This window comes from Podarcis pityusensis, assembly GCF_964106645.2.
Source record: "Podarcis pityusensis genome assembly, chromosome: 3".
NCBI lineage: Eukaryota > Metazoa > Chordata > Lepidosauria > Squamata > Lacertidae > Podarcis > Podarcis pityusensis.
Genome location: NC_138026.1, coordinates 42,252,047 through 42,275,322, shown reverse-complemented (window position 1 = coordinate 42,275,322; position 23,276 = coordinate 42,252,047). Strand labels below are relative to the sequence as shown.

The window sequence follows — 23,276 nt, the reverse complement described above, 5'->3', positions numbered from 1 at the left end:
TGTCGGCTCCCTCGGCCAATAAAGCGAGATGAGCGCCGCAACCCCAGAGTCGGTCACAACTGGACCTAATGGTCAGGGGTCCCTTTACCCTTTACCTTTATTGTTCCCAATGATGGAGGGCAATTTTAAAAAATCTAATCTAGCAGGATATGAATAAGGTAAAAATAATCAATACAAGAATGGTGATAATCCTTTGGATTATTTTAGCAACGACTCAATTTTTAAAAGACCTTTCCTAGTTAAAAATACATAGTCCAAGTGTAGCTGCACCATAGATTTGAATATTGGCATTATGATATTGGCTATTTTATTTTCAATTCCTTTCCTAATGCCTCCTAGCACAGAATTCACCTTTTCACTGCTGCTGCACATCTATCCTTGTGCGCTTGCCTTTGTTCCTGAGGTGTAGCCACTGCATTATTTCCATTTAGAGATGGGGAACTGAGACTCACAGAAAATGACTTGCCAAGAATGAGACCATACGTATGTTGGCTAAAAATCCTTCAACACCCATCCATGAGCCCAAGGCTCATTTCAAGTTTATGATGGGAAGCTGAAGATGAACAATGGACCTGACCATGGCCAGACAAGAGAGGAAGGTCAAAGGCTGAGATGCAGTTGATCAAACTAAACAAGAAAGGAGCAAAATGACATCTAAGAAGCACCCTCATATACTCAAAAGAACACTATTTCACTTTTACTTACCTTGAAAACAGATATACTGTCCTACTATCCTTGCCTTTAAAAATACAAAGGACCTTCATAGCAGTCAATAAATTCACAGCATAAAGCTAGAAGAGTGGCTATTTTTCAATATTATACCAGCACTGGAAACAATGAAAATGTCAAGTGCAGAATTTTAAATCTGGAATTTACAGTATTACCTGATCCTTTAAAAAAGAATCCCTCAAGACCTTGATTTTGTAGATACTGGAGGAAATGTTATATCTACTACAAAAGATGTCCAGAACAGATGGGAAAATAAAGATGGCATCGTTATATAAATTCTGTCTAAATTTACTGTTAGGAAGTGGAGTTTCATAATACATATTGTGTACTTACCTGCTGAAGATGCCTTCACCTTCTTAGAATCTGGCTTGAACACAAAGCAGCCCTAAAAAGTAACAAGGAAGGAAGGAAGGAAGGAAGACTAAAACTACTGAATATTTTACCATAATTCCAGATTGGCAGGAAAATATAACGGCTTGGTTTGCACGTCATGATAAACTATGGGTTATCAGCATTGGCCAAACTTCCTGACTATCAGATAAGAACTCACATTACTGTGGTCCTCCCCATCCTTTTAACTCAGCATGGCATAGCAGCAAAGTCAAGGTTTGATTTAACATGTCATCTGAGCCTAGGTTCATGGTTAAGGTTTCTCCTCCTTAACCCTAGCCTGTAACCATAGGACAAACCTTGGGTACTGACCCTGGTTAACAACAACCCTGGCTTCAAACGATAGGTTAATTCTTGCAGTGTACACCAGTTTGTATGCGAAAAATCACATTTATCCTGATCTTTTTCTTTCCTCCCTTTATCCAAGCCAAACTTCTTTGCATCCATATGCAGAGTGAAGTGGTAAGTGCTAACCCTTACCAAGGTAAATTTATGAAAAACATAAAAAGGTGGGGAGGATTCAGACAGGAGTCCATGCCAGCACCTGGCTGTCAAGTGGTTGGTTTTGCTAGAGCAGGCATAGTCTATTCTGAGAACTGGCTTGCTATCTTTCCTCACCCCCACCATGTAGAGGATCTGCTGCTTTTAATTGGCTAATTAAACAATCTAGGGCCTTTTTAAGCTGGGGGGGGTATTATTTTTGCTTGCTACTATGTTATGCATTTTTGTGCTTCTATATTATAAACCACCAAGTGATCGTCAGGGGAAGAGCAGGATATAAATTTATAATAATTATAATAAATACTTGATGTAGGCCTGTCAGACAGTCAACAGGTGGAAATTTCCATCCCTTCACTGCATCTCCAGATGAGAAAATGCTGCACCTTTCAAATATTCCACCTGCTGGGCGTATTAGAGCATGTGCAATGTGTGCGCTTTTTACAACAGCCATATTTCTGGATAAGGCTCTAGAGGGAGAGGAATTTCTGTCCCTCCTCCCGGTTTTCTCCTTCCACATTTTGGTGGTCAAGAGAGACTCAGAATCTCCTGCGCTTCTCTTTCTTCATTACAGCTGAGCAGGAAAGGGGAAGAAGCGTCTCTGACAACCACCCTGGCAGTCCAGCCCATTCTGAGGCGTTACAACCGCGACGTATGGACTGGCAAAGCGCGAGGATACGGCTTCAGGGGTCCTCTACGCGCATGCTCCAAGGAACGGGCGGCGAACTACGCGCGGCCGCCGTTGCCGTCGACCGGGCTCAGCGAACCCTCCGCGTGGCTACGCGGTAGCCCGGCGCGCGCGGGTGGGGGGGCTTCTTTGAAGCGGAGGGCGGGCGGGGCGGCGCACCCTCCCCCTCCTGACTCACCTTGGAGACTGAGCACGTGCTCATAGCTGCGGCTCCAGCCCGCTCAACATGCAGCGGCCAAACTCCACGAACGGGACTCGAGCCTCCTTTCCCGCCACTTCCGGGGCCTGATTTGTAGTCTTCCTTTCCCCCCTCTCTCTGAGAATGGTACGAGCCGGTCTAGTTTGTGCCCCTCCCAGTCATGTGACTCCCTCACTCCGCCATAGCCGGGCTAGAGAGAGGAAGGGAGGGAGGGGCGGGTACGAATCTTTCGCGCCTGCGCTGCCGGACAGAAAGTGGTACAATCCGATTGGCGGCGGGAGCCGAGTGGCTCCTCCTCCTCCTCCCCCTCCCAAGAGCCGAGTCTACGACAGGGGGTGGAGGGCGCGCCATGGCGGCGTGTCGGTTTCGGAGGAGCATCGCTGCTCAGGTACCACTCCCCCTTCATTCTGCAGCCAGGGTGTCGGCTTTCGCCCTGCCCCGGCTTCTCGCCTTGGTTCCTGGTTCCTCCTTGCTACAGTGCTCCTGGAAAGGTTGCTGGGATGGAAGAATGCAGCGGTTGCATAAGAGTCACTGCAGAGAGCAGTTAGCTATAAGGATAGCAGCTCGCTAACCCCCCCACACACACACACACACTGGTGAAAGATGGACAAGTTGGGGGGCCGGACACTGTTGGTCTCAGAAGTCGTGTGCCTTGACTTTGCCCTAACTAATATGGATCATTTGTTTTCAATCTAGCTTTCACATATCCTGGAGACGCCGCCAGAAAACTTGGTTAAGTCAATATATGCTGTTCCAGTGTCAAGAAAAGGGTAGAGTTATTTCTAATTTATATTCTAATTATTTTAATTTCTTCAAATCTCTTTGCCATGGTAAGACAAGATGATGACTAAAAGTCAGGATGGTGCTAATATTTCAGTTAGCCATTGTTTATAATTTAGGAATTTTTAAAATAGAATTGTTATAATTCTTTTAGTATTTAAAAGAAATCCAGTACAAATAAACATTGGCTATTTTGATATGAAGGATGATAAGAGGAATGACGAAGACGTGTTTGACTCTGTATGGTCTCATTTTATCATTTATTTAACACTAGCACAGTATTCTCCCTTTTATCACAGCTGCAGCAGCCACTATGGAGAATTTATCTTAACGCTTTAGATTAATGTATACGTTGTAGATGTGTGCTAAATCTGTAATGTAAAAGGTTTTCCAAGTTTGCTTGGATAACATGTGGATGGTGGCATACAATGCCTAACATCTGTACATGTATTTGTCTTGGAAGATCACTCCCTGTGTTTGGTAATTGTATTTAAATTATTCAGTAAAGTGTGCAAATAAATAAAGGTCTTTATGCCAGAATGCAGTAATAAAATAAAAGCTTCCCCCCTTAATTTCTTGCTTCTTTTTATTCATCCCCTAGGCAGGCGTGTGATTTCCAACTCTTTGTGAGTTCTGTGCTGGATGCTAGCTCCAGCAATTACTCAAAGTCAGATATTCAGCTTGAAGCCCAGAAGCTGGCAAAGAAGGTATGTGGAGATCTACTTACTGTTATGTGTTTATTCAATTAAAAACAGGGCAGCATAGCCCCAGGGTGGGAAGCTTGTGACCCTTCAAATGTTGCTACATAACATCCATCATTCCTCACCATACAGACTGGGGCTGATGGGAGGTGGAGTCCAACCATCTGGTGGGCCAAAGGTTTTCTTTAAAAAATAATAATAGCAATTTGTATTAATTTCCCCACAAAAGGCTATACAAAATCCTGTACAATATAGTATTATCAAAACAGGATCTAATGACAATGTAAGTACATTGGTACCTTGGGTTACATACGCTTCAGGTTACAGACTCCGCTAACCCAGAAATAGTGCTTCAGGTTAAGAACTTTGCTTCAGGATAAGAACAGAAATCGTGCTCCGGTGGCGCAGCAGGAGGCCCCATTAGCTAAAGTAGTGCTTCAGGTTAAGAACAGTTTCAGGTTAAGAACGGACCTCCAGAATGAATTAAGTACTTAACCCAAGGTACCACTGTAGTCCATATACAGCTATAGATCACGGTTGAACAAAAGCAGACATAAAACAAAAAAAAATAAACCATAGGTATGTGAATGCATGGAACGTTCAGACTGGGACTATTTATATAGCATGGACATAATGGTTAAACAGGGCCAGAGGTTGTCCGTCCCTGATATAGCCTAAAGCAGTGGTTTTCAACCAGTGTGCCGTGGCACCCTGGGGTGCCTTGAATGATGGTCAGAAGTGCTGCAGGCAACACTGGCATTCATCCTTCTTTCCTCCCCTGCCCTCCTCTGATGCCCTCTCACTTCTCTACCTCCCAAAGGCGTGCACGGCTGTTTGTTGCAGCAGCTCTGGCTATAAGCTTCCCAGGCAAATGGCGCCTCTGGGGCTGGTCAGGGGGTGCTGGTTGCCAGAAGCTGAGGTGGCCTTGGAGTAAGCGGGCGAGGGAGTCCAGTCATCCAGTCCTTTCTGTTGGGAATGGAGTCTGGACAGACAAGTCCCAGGTGGCTGTGGGGTTGTGTGAGGAGGCACCTCTTTGGGGCAGGGGCGGTAGCAGCAGTGGCTGCCTGGAGGACTCCCAAGGAGAGGAGAGGAGGCTGAGAGAACACAAGGGAGGGTGTTCGAAATAGGGTGAGAGGCTGCCAGCTCTGCAGGCAAGGGGTGACATAACAGGGCTCCTGACCCCCACTGGGGTGCAGCAGAAAGATATAGTTGGTCAAGGGAGCCATGGACTCAAAAAGGTTGGAAACCTCTGGCCTAAAGGCTGATTCCTGTGTTCTCTTTTCCTCCTTGTGCTTCTACTGCACGTAGGGGGAGTGAGCAGGAAAATGGTTGCTTGCCTTCACCTTTGCAGGTTGCAAATGATCAGGTGTTGGATACTGCAACCCCACAACTCATGCACCTCAGATTATGTCTGCCTGTTCCATGTTAACATCAGTGACTGTCTTCTGGACAGCACTCTACAAAGGTTTTACGATCACCAATTTTTATATAAAATTGTAATCTGGAAAGCAGTCACTTTACTAATGCTCTACTCCTGAACATTCTTGTACTGTGTGTGTTAACTGTGGGGCCCTAAGCTGTTAACTGTGTGTGTGTGTGTGTGTGTGTGTGTGTGTGTTACATGTTTAAACATACTGTATAGCTTAAACAACTTATACAAATTCTATGTCGGGTTGGAAGTCTAAACTTTTAATTGTAAGGCTCATTAGCAAGTGGCATGTAATGGGTGCTAAAAAGCACCATCTGCTGGTAGTGTTCGCATTGTTAATTGTGTAAAGGACATGCCATTCTCATCATTCAGCAGCAGTGAAAGACAACATAAAGTAGTTCTGAAATCTCTCAAAATATAATTAAGATCTACCTGTATGGGATAATACTGATAACAAAACAGCGTCAACTGTGCCACTCATTGATTGTGTAATCCACTGTTGTCAATGTGTTTTCATTTTAGTTAAAATGTGATCCAGTGGTGAGTGAAATCAGCGCAGGTGAAGGAACAGTAAACTTCACAATAAATCGAGAATTATTAGCAAAGGTAAGACCCAATATATATAAGCAGTGAAAATGCTATTGGATATAAATGGGGGAAAATCTAAATCAAGGCTTATGGTTTCAGTGTGGATACTACTGTAGAACATTTAGATTGTAAACATATACATGTATTCTTGGAAGTAAGTCCCATTATGAGAGCCAGTGTGGTGTAGCAGTTAGTGTTGATCGAAGACCTGGGAGACCAGAATTCTAATCCCCACTCAGCCATGAAGCTCACTAGGTAATTTTGGGTCAATCACTGTACCTTCAGCCTAGCCTAGCCTAGCCTACTTCACAAGGTTGTTGTGAGGATAAAATGAGAAGGAGGAGAACTATGTATACCGCCTTGAGGAAAGTTGGGATATAAATGTAATTTATTATTATTTTCAATGGGGCTTACTACCTAGCATGTTGATGGTTACAGTCTTTATTTACATAAATGTTTGTTCCAAGGCAGGTAACAAAATAAAAACAACTGAAATACAATAAAAACGGAGGGCGGGGGGAGTGAAGCATACAACTTAAAACCACAACAGTCCATTTGGTTTTCATTTTACTAAGCTAAAAGCTGGGGAAACAGAAATTTAGTTAACGTTGATTTGAACAAGGTGTTTAATGCTGAAGCACTGAAATATGCTGCAAAACAAACTGCCTTTCCCAGTTCACCAAGGGAGGATACAGGAAACTGAACCGGAAGGCAGAATCCGAGGTAAGCTCTGGCTGCTGCCAATCTTCCAAGCCCACCACAGATATTTGATAACATTGTGTGGTGTCACAGATGCTTGGAGATTCAAAGCTGCTGGAGCTCTGGCCTCTTAAAATGAGCAGGCTTGATTTCAAAGCAGAGCGTGAGCATAGATAGGGGTGTGGTAGAATTCTGAGAATCCGCAGTTCTCTGGGTAGCAGATCACACACTCGGTGAAACACTTCTCAAGTGAGAACCAACCGCTCCTTTTATTGTGCAATCCTGTATGTGTCTGCTTGAAAGGAAGGCCCATCGAGTTCCAAGGTAAGCGTGTGATCTTAACTTGGCTACTTCCCAGCAGAGCTTTACAGAACAGCAGGGTCTCAGCCACACGCACAGCCCTGTTGAGACTGCTGGCCAGGGGCAGAACGACACTTTCCCAGCCTGGGGTTGGTCCAGCAATTGGGCCTGGATCCCATTTTCAGACAAGTATTGTCTTCCAAAGCACCTCACATCAATCCTACTAAATTGATGCAAACCTCGGGCTTACAAGCCAAGAAGACAGGATACATGAGGGGAGACAAATGGCAGGAAAAGGAGAGTTTGACAATACTAGTGTCAAGTGGTGAGTTGAAGTTCTGAAGTTAGCTGCTGTTGAGGTTAGACCTGTGAGTGGGAGATGTGTGCTTGATGGTTTATAGTTTTAACATGCTTGAAGTTTACTTTCAGGTGGAACTGATTGTTTTTTTTGTGAAAGGGATATCAACCTGTTTCTGAAATTCTTCATTATTGATGAATGCCTTTCTTTGTATACATATTTTGCCTTCCAAGACAGTTTTGCAGCAAGTGTTTGAGGATGGCTCCAAGTATGGGATAAAGAGTGAACTTTTCTCAGGATTGCCAAAAAGAAAAATTCTGATTGAGTTTAGGTGAGTTCATAGGCACAATCATGCACATGTTTACTCAATGCAGATTACAGCTTCAGTTATTTTGAAGCATATTTCTAAAATACCTTGGGAGTCTGCAGTCTGGTTACACAAATATATTTGGCTTATGAATCAACATAGATTCACTGGACTGAGTGGTTTTGTTTGCTTCTTTCGTTTCCATGCACTATGATGCTTGACTCAGTGTTTTTAGTCATCTTCTTGATCCTTTCTCCAAAGTGACTGCTCTGGTTTGTGTCCCACTGTGGCCTGGGAAATATCTAGCTTGATCTATGTAGACTGGTAGTTTGGTGGTCTTTCCGCATCAAAGATGACAGCGGAAAGTTTTAATTCTATTAAGGGATTGTGTGCTTCCATGCTTACAGGTTTTCAAACATATTAAATACTCTCCTGTAGCATGCCTGCTACATCCTCCCTTCCTCTCAACTCAGCTATGACACTAACGTTTTCCCATTTAGTAAAATATATGAATGAATACGCGCATGAAGAGTATATGAATGAGCTATGGATTAGCATATAAATCTCTGAAGGTAATGGGTTATAGCCATTGCAGTGCTATCAGTTTTCTACTTGCACAGTGAGAATTCTTCCTCTCCTCCCTTTGTGTGTCTCTAAAATATGCTCTTGCGGGTCCCCCAACTCTCTGGAGCACATTTTGAGGCTGTGTGGTGAGCAGCAGGTGGCAGGAGAGGAAGGGGAAGTTCTGTCGCGCGCATAGAAGTCTTGTTGTACAAAGGGAACTGCTAAAGTACATTTAGTTCTTGAGTAACAAAAAAGCTGCCAGTGCATTTTGGAATGGGGTTTTCTCTCAGGATCCTACTCTGTGGCTTTGCTTTTAATTTAATAGGTTATTTTTGGGGATTACCATGCCAGTTGTATTTTCATTTTCATTTTTCATTGTGTGGGGTAAACATAGAAACCGTTTTGTTTGGGAGATGGTGCTGTGAGGACTCAGCATGTGTGTCTGCACGTATGCCTTTTACGGACAAGGGGGAAAAGAAACTTCAAATGGTAACTGTTGTTGTTTCTTGCAGTTCACCCAACATTGCAAAGAAGTTTCATGTGGGTCATTTGCGCTCTACAATAATAGGTAAGATAGCTGATGCTCTGTGTTCTATGCTCATATGACCGGCCTGCTTGCCGTGGGTGTTTCCACACACCCCCCCCCAACTTGTGGTGTCACAGTATGGATGGTTTGCCTTTGGCACCATAATAGGCTCCCAACTGCTCTGGCTTATATGACTTGGGTGTTAATTTTGTTTAAACCTATCTTCGGGGTGGGTGGGTGTGTATAATTGTAAGCACTTCTTAGCTCTTGTAATGGTCTGCTTATGAATTGCCTTGAGACAAGTAATAGGCAATCAATTAATTAATAATCCTGATGTTGCACTATGTGGTTCTCTCCCTTTGTAATGTAGGCGTTCATAAGGAATTTGAGTCTCTGCAATAGCAAAATCAAAGGTCAGCCGTAGGAAAAGTCAGTCAAGGCAAAATTGAGACAGGCACTTAACGAAACAAGTTAAGACATTTATCCTAAAAAAACTTGTGACATAGATCAGAGAGAATTTCTGTATCATCATGTGGGGAATAAGCTGAGTTAGAATAACTTTTCCCAGCTTTGGGTTCCCGTACGCAGCACAGAAGGGAGGGGACAAATTCACAGAGGATGCAGTAGCAGGTGGGTCACAACTTTGAGATGCGGATACATGACCTCCTTTTGAGTGCAGCTCGGGAAGAATTGCAACTCCGGATGGAGTCCAGAGAGATCACACTGAGACTGCATGTTTAATGAGAAACAGTTGCTGCACAAGGATGGCATGCTTGAGATTCTCTTTCAACTGTTATGCTCATTGCCTTCCAAGTTGCATTGCCTCCTTGTGCCTTTTTTACCTATTTGTAACATGGGAGTAATAACATTCACACAGATTAGAGGCGTCAACTTACTGTGTTTCTGGGATAAATGGAACAAAATGCAAACAAGGAGGCTCTTTAACATTGAATTAAATGTGTAGAAGAAATAGTGTTTCTGGGAAAGCACATTCAGACTACAGTGGTACCTCGGGTTAAGTACTTAATTCGTTCCGGAGGTCCGTACTTAACCTGAAACTGTTCTTAACCTGAAGCACCACTTTAGCTAATGGGGCCTCCTGCTGCTGCCGCGCTGCCAGAGCACGATTTCTGTTCTCATCCTGAAGCAAAGTTCTTAACCTGAAGCACTATTTCTGGGTTAGCGGAATCTGTAACCTGAAGCGTATGTAACCCAAGGTACCACTGTATTTAGAGATCCAGCAGGAAACTGTCCTTGTAGAGTTATTATTTTTGTTGGCTGTCACGGAGAAAAGCAGAGTGGGGGTTACATATAACTGAGTGTTTGGGGATAAAGTATGCTGCTGGGATCAATAATTGTCACGTTCTGTTTTCAGGAAATTTCATAGCAAATATCAAAGAAGCAACAGGACATCATGTTACAAGAGTAAATTACCTTGGAGATTGGGGCATGCAGTTTGGTAAGTAATTCCCCCCCCCCCTTTTCTCATTCAGGATATGTATAGTGCGGGGGTGGGGAACACTTTTCAGTCCATGTGTTACATTCCCTTGTGGGAAACGTTTGTGGGAGTGGGCAGGCGCATGCCAGTCTTGGTGGGAGCCAGAGGCAAAAGTCAGTGGAGCCATGAACGTGGCACTTCACTTCACACAATAGACTGTATTCCAGCCATGCAAAAATTCAGAGGATTTTACATTCACAAACCTCCAACCTCTAGTCAGGCAGGAAAAAGGCACTGGAACAGTCCAGGGACATGTTCCATCTTGGCAAACGCAAAACAAAACAAAACCTGAAAGGAGGTTTTAGAGCAGGAACAGTGAGGGATGTGGCATTGGGAGAGAGCTCTAGGAGCCTGAAGGAGAGTCCTGGAAGGTTATACATCCGTACCTTGGGTTTTGAACAGCTTAATTCTTGAACATTTTGGCTCCCGAATGCCGCAAACCCAGAAGTGAGTGTTCTGGTTTGCGAACTATTTTTGGAAGCCAAATGTCCGGTGGGGCTTCCACTTGGCTGCAGCCAATCAGAAGCCGCGCTTTGGTTTCCAAACACTTTGGAAGTCGAATGAACTTCCGGAAGAGATTCCGTTCGACTTCCAAGGTACGACTGTATTCGAACTCTAAGCCTGAGGATCTCTGCTATAGTACAGAGGTAGCTGGTGAGGAGGAGCGCTGTGACCTGGCCTCCCACCAGCAGTGTGACATAGGGACTTATTGTGAGGTGCAACACAGGTGTTGGCTACCACTATGCTCTTGGCTATTCTACCCTTGATATTTGCTTAACAGGTTGGTAAGATTCTATTGCAGAAAAGTAGTCAAAAAATACTGTGTCATTAATTTGCAGTTCATGCAGTTATTTTGTTAACAAATACTGTATTGGCTACAATAACACAGGTTTGTTGGGAGCTGGCTTCCAGCAGTTTGGCTCTGAAGAAAAACTAAAATCTAATCCTTTGCAGCATCTTTTTGAGGTACGTTAATCCACAGTTAAATAGTCTGAAAGAGCTTGAATCTGAAAGAGTGAGGTTAATCAGAGTGCATGCTCCAAAGTGAAGATGAAATGTGGTTTTTAAATTGTGCATGTGTGTGTTTGCTTGTTGTACACTGCTTATTTTTAAGCGAAATTGCAGTATATAAGTTTTTTTTTATAAAAAAGTAATTGAGCTTTAAAATACTGTTTATTTTCACATTACATTTGTTTAATTTTATACCACCATTCCTCTGGAGGCATATATAACTAGGGTTTCTGGAAAGATGGAATGACTATTAACAAATCTCTAGTACAAACATGCCCTCTTTTAACTGAGCACCTGTGTGGAATGAATGCTATAAGCATCTGATAGCTTTTTAATTGTGGTACTGTTTATTTGACAGTGTTTTAGATAACCTTGTTGGACAATTCAGACTCTGTTTTATCTTGAAGCTTCCTTTATACTGACTTGAACCATTCATTCCTTTAGCATGGCAATTCTCCAAGGTCTCATGCCAGATATATTTCCCTGCTTCCTGAGATCATTGGCACCGAGTCATGATCACCAGGGATTGAACTTGGGACCATCTCGGTACAAAGCTGTGCTTCACCACTGCCTTAGGTCCCTTTCCTAGTTGGAGAGAGTTCTCCGAGTTAATACTGACCCATATTTTTCACGCATTTCCTTTAGGTTTATGTACAGGCCAATAAAGCATCAGAAGAGGAGGAAAACATTAAAAAGCTGGCGCAAGATTTCTTTAGAAAATTGGAGGCACGTGAAGAACAAGCCGTGTCATTGTGGCAACATTTTAGAGACATTAGCATTGACGACTATGCCCGGATGTACAAGGTGCTAACTCGGGTCCATATTTTCAGTATTTATATATCACTAACAGCCTCACATCTGGTATTGCTTGGGAATTCTAAGAAGCACACAAAATCAGTATGGTTCAGTTCACCACCTTGATTCAGAATGACACACATACAGAAATTAAGGTCGTCTTTGTCTCATGGTAACACTGTTTTCCTTTCGTCCTGCTGGGGCCATTCAGCGCCTGGGAGTGTGCTTTGATGAATATTCTGGAGAATCGTTCTACCAGGAGAAAAGCCAAGAAGTCTTAAAGATGCTGGACGCGAAAAGACTTCTTAAGAAAACTCAGTACGAACAGGTTCTTCTGTTTACAGCTTTTGAACCATCTGCCATCCTCACCTCTCCTGCTTATCTGAACTTTGGGTTTTGGGGGAAGAACAACTAATGTAAATTTTACCTTTGTACAGTAGGCTAATTTCTACACCCATTCACACACCCCTCTGTGTCCTCCATCCAGACAAGCAAAAGGTGTTATCATGGTTGAAGCGCACAGTCTAGCCAGGCACAAGCAGTTAGCAAAACAGGGCCAGAGAGGGATGTGGCCTGGGGAGAGTTTTGAGGGCCAGATGGAGAGGTATAGAGGGCTGCATTTGGCCCCTGGCCTCAGTTTCCCTACCCATGCTTTGTGCGGGGAAGGGCCATGTATTGAATTGATACTGATATTCATAACAAAGTGAAAAGTTTGCTCTAGGTTGTTTGGGTTGGCAGGCTGCAGGCAGGTGAGAATGGGAAGGGTGAAGGTAATGTAAACGTGATGGATTCATTATTATTTTTATTTACTTTATCCGTCACTTATCAAAAATGCAGCTTCTAAAAACAATTTAAAACCAGAGATGATTTTTTTAAAAAAACCAACAATACAAAAGGCATAAAATGCTCATCTAACAATGAATTAATGAGAACAAAGTCCTAAAGATCAGCACCACTACAGAGGGCAGTATTAATTAATTGAAGTCCTGAGTAAACAGAAAAAATCTCATCCTGGTGCTTAAAAACTGACAGAGTGTGCCAAGCATATCTCCCTGGGAATAGCATTCCATAGAAAAGGCCCATTCTCATGTGACCACCCTCCATACTTCTCTTGTGTGGGGTGTACAGGATCTGGCCTGGTTCGTAGAGAGAGAAGCATAGACATTTGCCATATAGGTGATCAGTGAGGTGTGAGAGTGAGCTGGAGGGTACAGTAAAGTTGCTGAGGAAAGGGAGTAATCACCTTTTTGTGAAAAGTCCCTCTTGCCCTAATCATCCTTGTTTGAAAACAACCTTAATTCTGGATAGTGAGGGGAGAATTACTGAGAAATAAGTGTGATTGTAGAATTGTGATCACAAGCTGCAGTCCTAACCCATGCACCTAGGAGTAAGCCTTGTTGAATTAAAGAGGACTTATTTTTGAGTACACTATGGTTAGAAGTGTGCTGTGAGATTATGACTATTCATCTGTGTATCGCATATGGTTGCTTCATTGTTTTCTGTTTCTCCATTTTTCTAGAGAAGGAACAGGAGTAGTTTACCTATCGGAAAAGGAGGACTGTTCTGCTGTGATGCGGAGTGATGGAACCTCGCTCTACCTAACGAGGCAAGTGTTATTCTTTTCGCCTGATTGTTTAGCAGTAACTTTAATACAATAAAAACAAAAACATAAAATAATTTAGCAAAAAACCACACCCAGAACTGTCACCCACACTAAAAACTCTGTGAAATAAAAAAATTAAGGAGTTCTATAGCCTAGGCGCTGCCATAGAAATGGCCCAGCATTCTGATGCTATTACAGAGCAATCCTATACGTATCCACTCCAAAGTAAGACCTGTTGAGTTAAATGGGGCTCCAGCCTACCTGGTGAGATGCTTCTCAGTATAGAGTTGCAGCCAGCCTTATCCTCTGTTAGACGGACATGACAAAATATTGACCAGTGGCAAATCATAATCGCAAAAGGATTAACAATGAGTAAGTTAAAGTTTGTTTAATTTTGGAAAGTTTTGTTTGGTGTTATAGTCATACCTTGGTTTTCAAACAGCTTAGTTCTCGAGCATTTTGGCTCCCAAACGCCACAAACCCAGAAGTGAGTGTTCTGGTTTGTGAACTATTTTTGGAAGCTGAACATCTGACGGGGCTTCTGCAGCTTCCAGAAGCCAATCAGAAACCACCCTTTGATTTCCGAATGTTTTGGAAGTCGAACGGACTTCCGGAATGGATTCCGTTCGACTACCGAGGCACGACTGTATTTGTGTTTCTTTTCCAGAGATCTTGCTGCTGCTATAGACAGAGTGGAAAAAAGGAATCCTGACACTATGATATATGTGGTAAGTCTGGCTGTCCTGCAGACTGATGGGTGTACAGCAGGGCTGGCTAGCTCCCCAGCCCGTCAAACACATAATTGTGTTTCGGCCCTCAAACCCCACTGACTTTGACAGCAGCAAAAGGAAAGATAAATGAAAGTAGATATAGTGCTGGGGTGAGATTAGCTTGCGGGGCAGGGATGGAAGCTTCCACTGGATCAGAGCTTTCCATCAATGGAGGGATGCCATTGGCTATAGCCCAGAATCTCTGGCACAACCTGTGGCCTGAACAACTAAAAAGGTGAGAAGCTTTCAAAGTTGTGAGGGTGGAGTTTTTCTGACACTTTTTTGGAGATGGGTGGTGGTCTCAAGACTGGATCTTTCCGTCGAGTTTGATCTTGCATACCTGACTGCTTTCCCAAAGGTTATGTTAGAAGATCATGTTCTCAGATACACAAGTTTCATCCTCACTTCATCTCCATTATTTGTCCCACTGTGGATATGAACATTTCCACTTGTGTGTCTGTTTGAATGTACATTTAATGATTCCTTCTTTTTCCCCCTTCTCCAAGACAGATAAAAGCCAGATCCCTCATTTTCAACAGGTCTTCCAGATACTAAAATTAATGGGTTACCAATGGGCAGAAAGGTAAATGTGTACTTTCCTATCTATATCTATAGCAGGGTTGCCATACGTCCTATATGCAACCCCCTTAAGCAGCATCCGGGCAGAAATTGCTGAAATGCCCAGGGAAATCTGGACATATGGTAGTCCATGTCGCTAATAAAAGCTCAACAACTTTTCTATCCAGATTTTTGATTCTTGAAATACATGGCAACCCTTATACTGTATATCTATGCTTTCATGGCATACTAAGGCTTTGAAGGTGCCCTATTGGAGGAATTCAGTGTTGAGTTCTTCTGATTGTTCAGTCAGTGCAAGCAATTTATGTTTGCCAGAAAGAATGGTCTCCCTTCTCCTCCGCCTCATGTTTGTACATGTGCCCGGATATTAAGAACTACAAAGTAATTTCTTTCTGGGCACAGTTGTGAATCCCCAAATGCGCTGAGATTATTTCTGTTCAGAAGGAATAACATTTTTACCTTGGAAAATGGCACTTTCCCCCCCTTTAAGGTGATAAAATAAAACAACTGAAGTTTCTGGTCCCCTGTCCTCCTGCAGGTGCCAGCATGTGCCCTTTGGAAGAGTTCAAGGAATGAGGACTCGGAGAGGAGAAGTGGTTTTCCTTGACGATGTTTTGGATGAAGCTCGCTCCATGGTGATAGAACAAAGTGCTTCTGCAAAAAGTTAGCCATCAGTCTCTCTTATTAACCTAATGCTTGTGCAAATGGAAATGCCTGCCTGGCCTTAGCATTTTTGTTGTGTCCTCCAAGTCCAACAAATGGTGCTTACCATTAGCTACAATTAGTTTCAAACAAGACAACTTCAAACCTTGGTTTCTAAGCTGACTTGTTAAAATTCCCTATAGGCATTGACCAGTGTGCCAGTTCAGATGGCACAGTGACCTGCGGTTAACCAAAAACAGATGTGAAAACTTGTGAACTCCTTCTGTTACTTAAGCAGCAGGAGCATAAGGGAGTTTGCAAGGAATCTGCAAGCCCAGGAGAAAGCTCATACATGCTTCGCCAATCCACAGTTTAGTGTGACATTGAAATGCAGCCATTGGCACTCTCCCCACCTCACCTTTTGTTATCTACTTAGCAACCAAAGAACTGGACAACCCTCTTGAGACAGCTGAGAGGATTGGGCTCGCAGCGTTTATCATTCAGGTCTGTTGATGCTGTCATCCTTTCATGAGAAAATGTAAAGTGATGCTGTCAGGGTTTACAAGATGCTTGAATAACTTACCATTTCAGGACTTCAGGGGCCTCCTATTATCTGATTATCAGTTCAACTGGGATCGTATTCTCCAGAGCCGAGGTGATACTGGTGTCTTCCTGCAGTACACACACGCCAGACTGCACAGGTAAGAGGTGCAGTTGAAAATGGCCAGAGTCTGGCTCAGGGTCTGTTGTTCCAAGAAGACCTCAGAGGGCCAACCCAAAGCCTTGGCCACAACTAAAACAACTCTTTAGATCCCAGCCACTGTTTCTTAATCTTGGGATTTAGGATTCCCAATTTCCTCAAGTGCTTTTTGTTCGGTTTTAGCAAAACTGTTCCATTGAATGCAATGAAAATATTCATGAAAAGGCAATGTGGCTCTTTTCCATTCAGTAAAATTGCGTAGACGTTTTAGATGTTTAATATTTCTGTTGTCTTTTTCTCCACCCAGTTTAGAAGAGATGTGTGGAGCAGTCAATCAGGCGTCTCGCATAAACGCTGCATGCCTACAAGATCCACAGGCTATTTCGCTAATTCAGCACCTTCTCAGGTATTCAGAATATAGGTTGCAAACTTCTGCTTGCTTGTTCACTTAGTTGCTTGCTTAATTGAGAGCTGAAGTCCCATTAGATACAATGGCTCCATTGTTTTATTAAACCAAAGCTTATTGTTATGTGTGAACCCTGCCCAGCATCTTAACTATGATCTCTTTACTGCCATAATCGGAAGTAATTATTGTTGGCATATAAACTTTAGTTTAATTAAGGCCTTCTGTTTTGTATAAACCCAACAGCTGGAAAACAAAACATACTTTTTTCTGTGAGAAACAAGACATGGTTTCCTTGATGACTTATGATTAACTTGTGATTTGCCATGACTGCAAACTAAGTTTTGGAGATATTTTTAAATTTTATATAACCTCAGGCATTTTTGACTGGAGAGGCAATTCATAAATAACATCAAAAAGAGGCAAATTGGCCTCAGAGAGACACCGCTCTCCAACTCAGGGGGATATAGCTTGGTGGCCAGTATAGAAAGGTGATAGAAGGACCTATACTATACTAATAGTATACTATACTATACTATACTATACTATACTATACTATACTATACTATACTATACTATACTATACTATACTATACAGTGGTACCTCGGGTTAAGTACTTAATTCGTTCCGGAGGTCAGTTCTTAACCTGAAACTGTTCTTAACCTGAAGCACCACTTTAGCTAATGGGGCCTCCTGGTGCCACCGGAGCCCGATTTCTGTCCTTATCCTGAAGCAAAGTTCTTAACCTGAAGCACTATTTCTGGGTTAGTGGAGTGTGTAACCTGAAGCATATGTAATCTGAAGCGTATGTAACCCAAGGTACTAAAACTAAACTATACTATACTATACTATACTGTTCAGACTGTGCATCATGTCTATTAGATTGTGAGACTCCAGGCACAGGCTACCTCATCCTTTAATATACCTACATTGCTTAGAAAATCACATGTGTTCCATTAGTGTTAAATGAGAATAAATATGGGAATATAGATGTGACCTGGGCGTACCCTAGCTATGATCGGATTCTGAAGTATGTGTCAGCTATTCAATTTATTTCTCTTCAGGTATGATGAGATTCTTTACAAGTCTTCTCAAGATCTCCAGCCCAAGCATATTGTTGCCTATCTCCTTAAACTAAGGTAGGTGAGTGGGTGAGAGAAACGTCTTACCCTTTGACAAGAATTCAGCCTACTTAAAAAAATTAAAAAATCAAGCTTGATAAGGAGTAGTTTGATATAATTAGATTCACAGACCCTCATTCCAAACTTGAGGAAGTTTAGGCTTTATTTAGAGCCAAATCTATACCTAGAACCTAAACTTGTGGTTCACTGAAGAATGAACTTCTTTAGATTGAACATTTGAGCATTGTTTCACATGTTAATACTGCATTTCCATTAATAATAATAATAATAATAATAATAATAAGCCTCAGAAGAGAATGCATTCTGTGAATCAGGCTTGAAAACTTTGAGATGTGCCTTCTGTCAAGTGTTATTTCATTTCCCACCCTTAATGAGCCACCCTTTTCTTTCTGGCACACTGTCCAGGAAACCCTGTGCAAATTCATAGAACTTGAATCTGCCTCAACTAGAAAAACCAGTTACTTTTAATGGTCTGTTAAGTCCATCATCTGAGTCTGATAAAGACATTTTGCCCCAAGGCACCTCATGAGCTGATTTCAGTCCAGTGACTGAGGCCAACAGTGCATAGTGTCAATAGAACTGAAATGTACATGACATTTCAAGCTTATTTGCTTTTATGGGGGTGAGGGGAAGACACTGCAGAAGCATCTTCAATATATTGCACAAGTATTAGCAGGCTCTTCATGTACAACTTCTGTAGGAGGGCTAGAGCTATGTATTAGTGACTGTTTCGTGCCATTGTATCAGTAATAACTTTAACTGTGGGATCTGCAAACAAATGTGTGGTGGTGTCCTTCCATTTCCCAGAATGCACGGTCTGGTTTTCCTATTCACTCCCTGCAAAAGTATCTTATGGCCGCTGAGCATGTTCAGTCAATGGTGGCTGTGTTGAGGTGCTCCCACCCTGGTTTTGTGCCCCCTAAAGTTGTGGGTTTGTTTTTGTTTTTACTTCAGCAAAGGTTTCCCTCCTATAAAAACAAGGGCAAAGATTTTTCCAAGCCTGCTGATTATTCCTTGTGGATTCAGAGATCCACAAGTATAATTTTAAAAAATTTAAAAAAAGGTATTTGTGGTATTATTTGAGTGCATTCCTGTGCAAGTGTGGCAAGGCAATAGTTCTTCCTGTGAAGGATTGCAGTGCCTTGGGGATGGCGTTAAATCAGGGCTGAGGATCCTGTGGCCTTCCAGATGTTTCTGGACTCCCAACATCTCTGGCCATTAGCCACGCTGCCTGGAACTTATGTGAGTTTAGGAGTCAGGCAACCTCTGGGAAGCCACAGGTTCTTCCTTCTCCCTCCGTATTACATTATGAGAAACATAGTGAGTAAATTATCAAATTCCAGTGGGCTATAAAAAGGTATTGAGGAAAACCTTGTCAAACAGAAGAAACTCTTCCGGTTTGGGAGGAGTCGCTTCTCACGTAATGCTCATCTTAATAGATCAGAAAATGACTGTTCTATTGGCAGAAGGATCCAAACTGTGGTGGTTTCTCTGTTGGTAACCCTTGTGTTATAGAACTCAAGCTGCTCTTAAGTAAATTTCATTGGTAACAAAGCTGAATGGCAAGGTAAATAGGGGTGATCGGGAGTAGTCTTTCACATCACCAAGTTGGATCACACACTTGACAAGGCCTATTGTGATGGAGCAGGGAGTGCCCAACCTTCCGAGCAACTCTGTTGCTTTCGTTTTCCCATTCATTAATTAAACACTCATCCTTTCCCCCACCCACAACCCCTTTTATTTTCAGAGAAACAGAAACCAACCTGACTGGGGAAATGCCCAGAGCTCGAATAGACAGGTCTAGCTTTTAAAACAGAGTTGATTATTTTCACAGTGGACTCCAACCACTGTGATTTGAGGGAGGGATGTTGAACTAATACCTGGGTCGTGTTTTTTCTGAGTTTGGGCTACGAGAGCACCATGCAAGTGCTAGAGTTAGGCAAATTGGGGTGGGTTGCAAAAGTCAGATCACCTGGCAGAATAGCCCCTGGATCTGTTTGTTTGAACTCTGACAAGTTTCTTACCCAGGGGCACCTTCCTCATGTACCCAGTTTTCAAACTAATTGCTTCCTCCGCAAAAAGAAAGAAAGAAGGGATTGTGATGTCTATTTTTCCACTCCAAAATGGTTACTTCCACCTTTACAGGAGAACTGCTTTATCTCTCTTTTGGAAATTTGGCAGGCTTCATCCCTCTCAAGTAGGAACAACTAGGTTTGAAATTTGCATCCAATTCTGGCAGAGAATGAAAACGTTTCAAACTTTTTTTAAAAAAGTAACATCAAAGGTTCCCTGCATGGAAATCCATTAATTTCCATGATGCCTGATCCATTTGGTAGGTTTAATCCATTCTAAGGGGTCATTTGCTTGCAAATATCATTCAGTTATATGTGAGGAGTAAATAAAGTTATAGCAGTTTATAGATTTCCCCATTATAGTGAATGGGGAGATGGATAAAACAGAGTTTCATACCCAACGGATCAGATTTGGGCCCCCAAAATGGAATAGAATTAGAACAACACACAGCTGATCCAAAACAGATTGGGTTGCTTAAAAACACTAGATACAGTGCAATTCTTGGGTTCACTGCACATCCCTAACAAATGCGACTGAATTTAGATGCATACTGAGGGTTGCAGCTTTTAAAAAGTTTGTTTCATATCACTGTTTCTGTTTCAGTCACTTAGCAGCTGTGGCTCACAAAATGCTACCTGTGAAAGGCAGTGTTCCGGAACTAGCAGAGGTAAAATAAAATAGATACTATTTGAATAGAATGTTTTACTCCTGAGATGTGTAACATGCAAAGAAGTCTGTTCTGGCAGTCTGTTGAAGGGTGGGGTATATATCAAATAGGTACATACTTTTTTTGGTTTAGCTTAAAATGTATTCTTGCCCCATACTAATAATTGTGGGGGTGAGGAGATACATTGCTTAACTAAGCCATTTTCTGCAATTGCCAAGGGTCGCTTTAGGCCTTCTCCTTAGCGTGGAGAATCTTTCCCATTCTGGTTAGACTTCAGCTTTCTCAGGCTTTTTGTAGCCAGAGAGAATAAATCTACCCACTTCCCCCCTTATAGTGCCACTCAAAATACTACCAATACTGTAGATATGTGAACTGTTCTAAACAGAGGCAGAGTGAAAAGCGGTTTGGTGTGGTTTTGTGTTTTCTTTTGAGATAATGATATAAATGGGGTTAGTGAGTTAATAAACTCTACCAATCCTTGTTGGAAAACGTTATTTTCTGCTTGTCTTTATTTCCTATTTTGGCAGCACACCAAAGTAGTGCACCAAAGCAAAATGGCGTTAAGACAAAAAACGTGTGGCACTAATGTTTGAGTTTACCCGATTTTAAAATAAGCTCCGGCTGCTTAATCAACTAAAAATACAGCTGCAGGCTTAACAGCGCAACCTTATATACCTACTCAGAAGCTTCAGTGAGCTCAGTAGGACTTACTCCCAAATAGGGCTGCAGTCTAAATAAATCTGTTTAGGCCGCAGTACTACACACGACTGCTGGCAGTACGTCCCATTGTACTCAAAAGACGTGAGTGGACACATAATAGGGTTTGCACTGTTACTCGGGGCAAATTAATGACAAACAGATTTAACCTACCAGGTAGATTTCTTGCAACTGTGCTGAAAAGAAACTGCTCCAATGTATGTGGTCAATTCTTCCCTTCATCTGTCTTCAACTTGACAGCACCCACCAGAGCCTTCTGTCCACCTTTATTTGTGAAACATAAAAGCACATTGCCTTTGGTATATTTACTGATGTAGGCGAGGCAGGATGTAGGATATCCTTGTATTTCATCAAGAGGCAATTGTCTGAAACAAGTATTTTCACATTTTTCTTCCTGGTGCCATAGACCGTGTATCAGTGGCTAGATTAGCCTTCTGTACTGGCTGGGGTGCATAGAAGCGATAGTCCAAAACACCTGCAAGGCACCAGCTTGGGGAAGGCTGAGCTAGGTGTATTAAGACCACTTCATGTATTGTAATTTTAGATTAAGACTTCATCACTATGCATGAGCATGTCTTCCATGCAGCATTTCCATAGTCAGGGTGTGTGCATGCATATGTACTTCACATCATACGGTTCGTAGTGTATTTTCTGCCCTAAAAATACATTCACTGCAGAGAGGTAGGTAATGTTCAGCTGAAATAGCATTCAACCTACTTCTCATTATGCATGGGGAACAAGGATACAAATATAGGCATGTGTCTGTGAAACAGATAATAGCAGACTTTCTGCATTACTAGGATTAAATTCTGGAAGAAACGGCTGTTGGTGCAAAGTGGGCATCTTAACATTTGTTGTTATTCTTTAGTAGTTTGTAATTCTGCTATGGTTGAGCATGCACAAAACATTCAAGATTTACTGAATTAGTTCTGTTTAAGGGAGCAATTGATTAGTGTCCTCCTCTTCCCCACCTTTTATTTTTCCAGGCAAGGCTCTGTTTGTTCCAGGCTGTTCGCTCCGTCCTGGCTAATGGAATGAAGCTTCTAGGAATCACACCTGTCAATAAAATGTAAAGCGGAGGTCTCCTTCACTGCATATTCTAAACTATACGAGTGCTGAAGACTAGCTGTTACTCTGTCCTTGCTTCTCTATATTGCCTGGACCAGAGGTGGGAAACGTGTGGACTTTTAAGATGTCTTTGGACTCCCATCAATCCCAGACAATGGATCAGAGATTAAAGGAGTTGTAGTCTGGCAGTACCTAAAGACGAGATCATTGGACACACACCGCATTTGCCACTGAAGAACAGATCCCATTCCCTTTTGCATTATATTTTGTCTGTATTACTCTTATGAGAGGAGCTAGTCCTTTCAGTCTCACCCCTTTCTTCAAAATATGTCATGGGGAGGAGGTTGCTGCCCTTGTAAAACAAATGCCGCAGTAAAATGCAAACAAACAAAACAAAAACCCCACAGCAATGCAAATGCAGCTACAGCAAGTTCAGTGCACTGTGCACAATAAAGCAGTCTTAAAATCTAAAGACCTTTCCATCTTTTTTGTTTTAAGTGCCCAACAGAGCCAAGAAATGAAGTAAGTGCCTAGCCGCTGATAGGACATTGATTCAAACAGAGCAGAGTTGGGCAGTCTGCCACAGAGAAGGTCTAGGAGCAGCCCTCATGTCCCTGTACAATCCATCTTGCATAACTGGACAAGAACTACCGTGTTAAGACTAATGGTGTAGAACAAAAAGGATTTATAGCATAACCCAAGGAACACAAGTTTGCTGTATGAATGTCAAGGTAAAAATCAAGATTCTGACCCCTTAGAGTAGACTGCCATATCTAGAATTTAGGACCTCCTTTCCAGTCTTAGTTTCTCCACTTGAGAAGCTTACACACTCCTAATTGTTTAATTATCAACTTTACATCTTTACAAAGCTGCAGAAAAGCTAAATCAAAACACTTGTCCTTCATGAATTT

At 42.3% G+C, this 23,276-nt stretch overlaps 2 protein-coding genes across 9 annotated transcripts in view; one reads left to right on the top strand and one right to left on the bottom strand.

The window, feature by feature from the left end:
• ORC3 (origin recognition complex subunit 3) overlaps nt 1–2,607 on the bottom strand; it is a 36,374-nt gene extending 33,767 nt beyond the window's left edge. For 2 of the 6 annotated variants that reach the window (XM_080999874.1, XM_080999875.1), the window contains exons 1-2: nt 2,484–2,607; nt 1,063–1,114 (exon numbers count right to left, since the gene is read on the bottom strand). In XM_080999874.1, coding sequence (XP_080856000.1) covers nt 1,063–1,114; nt 2,484–2,507 — 76 coding nt within the window. In that variant the 5' untranslated portion in view covers nt 2,508–2,607. Of the gene's footprint in view, nt 1–1,062; nt 1,115–1,924; nt 2,285–2,483 lie in introns of those variants that run through there. The other 4 variants (XM_080999873.1, XM_080999872.1, XM_080999876.1 and 1 more) reach the window with 4 other exon arrangements.
• Nucleotides 1–22,837, top strand: part of RARS2 (arginyl-tRNA synthetase 2, mitochondrial) — a 29,949-nt gene extending 7,112 nt beyond the window's left edge. The window contains exons 1-20 of one of the 3 annotated variants that reach the window (XM_080999880.1): nt 2,497–2,630; nt 3,201–3,274; nt 3,886–3,991; nt 5,937–6,020; nt 7,533–7,630; nt 8,683–8,738; nt 10,072–10,155; nt 11,084–11,160; nt 11,851–12,009; nt 12,212–12,318; nt 13,520–13,606; nt 14,271–14,331; nt 14,880–14,956; nt 15,491–15,615; nt 16,031–16,098; nt 16,186–16,295; nt 16,602–16,700; nt 17,763–17,837; nt 20,517–20,580; nt 22,284–22,837. In XM_080999880.1, the coding sequence (XP_080856006.1) occupies nt 2,628–2,630; nt 3,201–3,274; nt 3,886–3,991; nt 5,937–6,020; nt 7,533–7,630; nt 8,683–8,738; nt 10,072–10,155; nt 11,084–11,160; nt 11,851–12,009; nt 12,212–12,318; nt 13,520–13,606; nt 14,271–14,331; nt 14,880–14,956; nt 15,491–15,615; nt 16,031–16,098; nt 16,186–16,295; nt 16,602–16,700; nt 17,763–17,837; nt 20,517–20,580; nt 22,284–22,370 (1,701 nt within the window). In that variant the 5' untranslated portion in view covers nt 2,497–2,627 and the 3' untranslated portion in view covers nt 22,371–22,837. Of the gene's footprint in view, nt 1–2,496; nt 2,631–2,709; nt 2,893–3,200; nt 3,275–3,885; nt 3,992–5,936; nt 6,021–7,532; nt 7,631–8,682; nt 8,739–10,071; nt 10,156–11,083; nt 11,161–11,850; nt 12,010–12,211; nt 12,319–13,519; nt 13,607–14,270; nt 14,332–14,879; nt 14,957–15,490; nt 15,616–16,030; nt 16,099–16,185; nt 16,296–16,601; nt 16,701–17,762; nt 17,838–20,516; nt 20,581–22,283 lie in introns of those variants that run through there. The other 2 variants (XM_080999879.1, XM_080999878.1) reach the window with 2 other exon arrangements.
• The last annotated feature ends 439 nt before the right edge of the window (nt 22,838–23,276 follow it).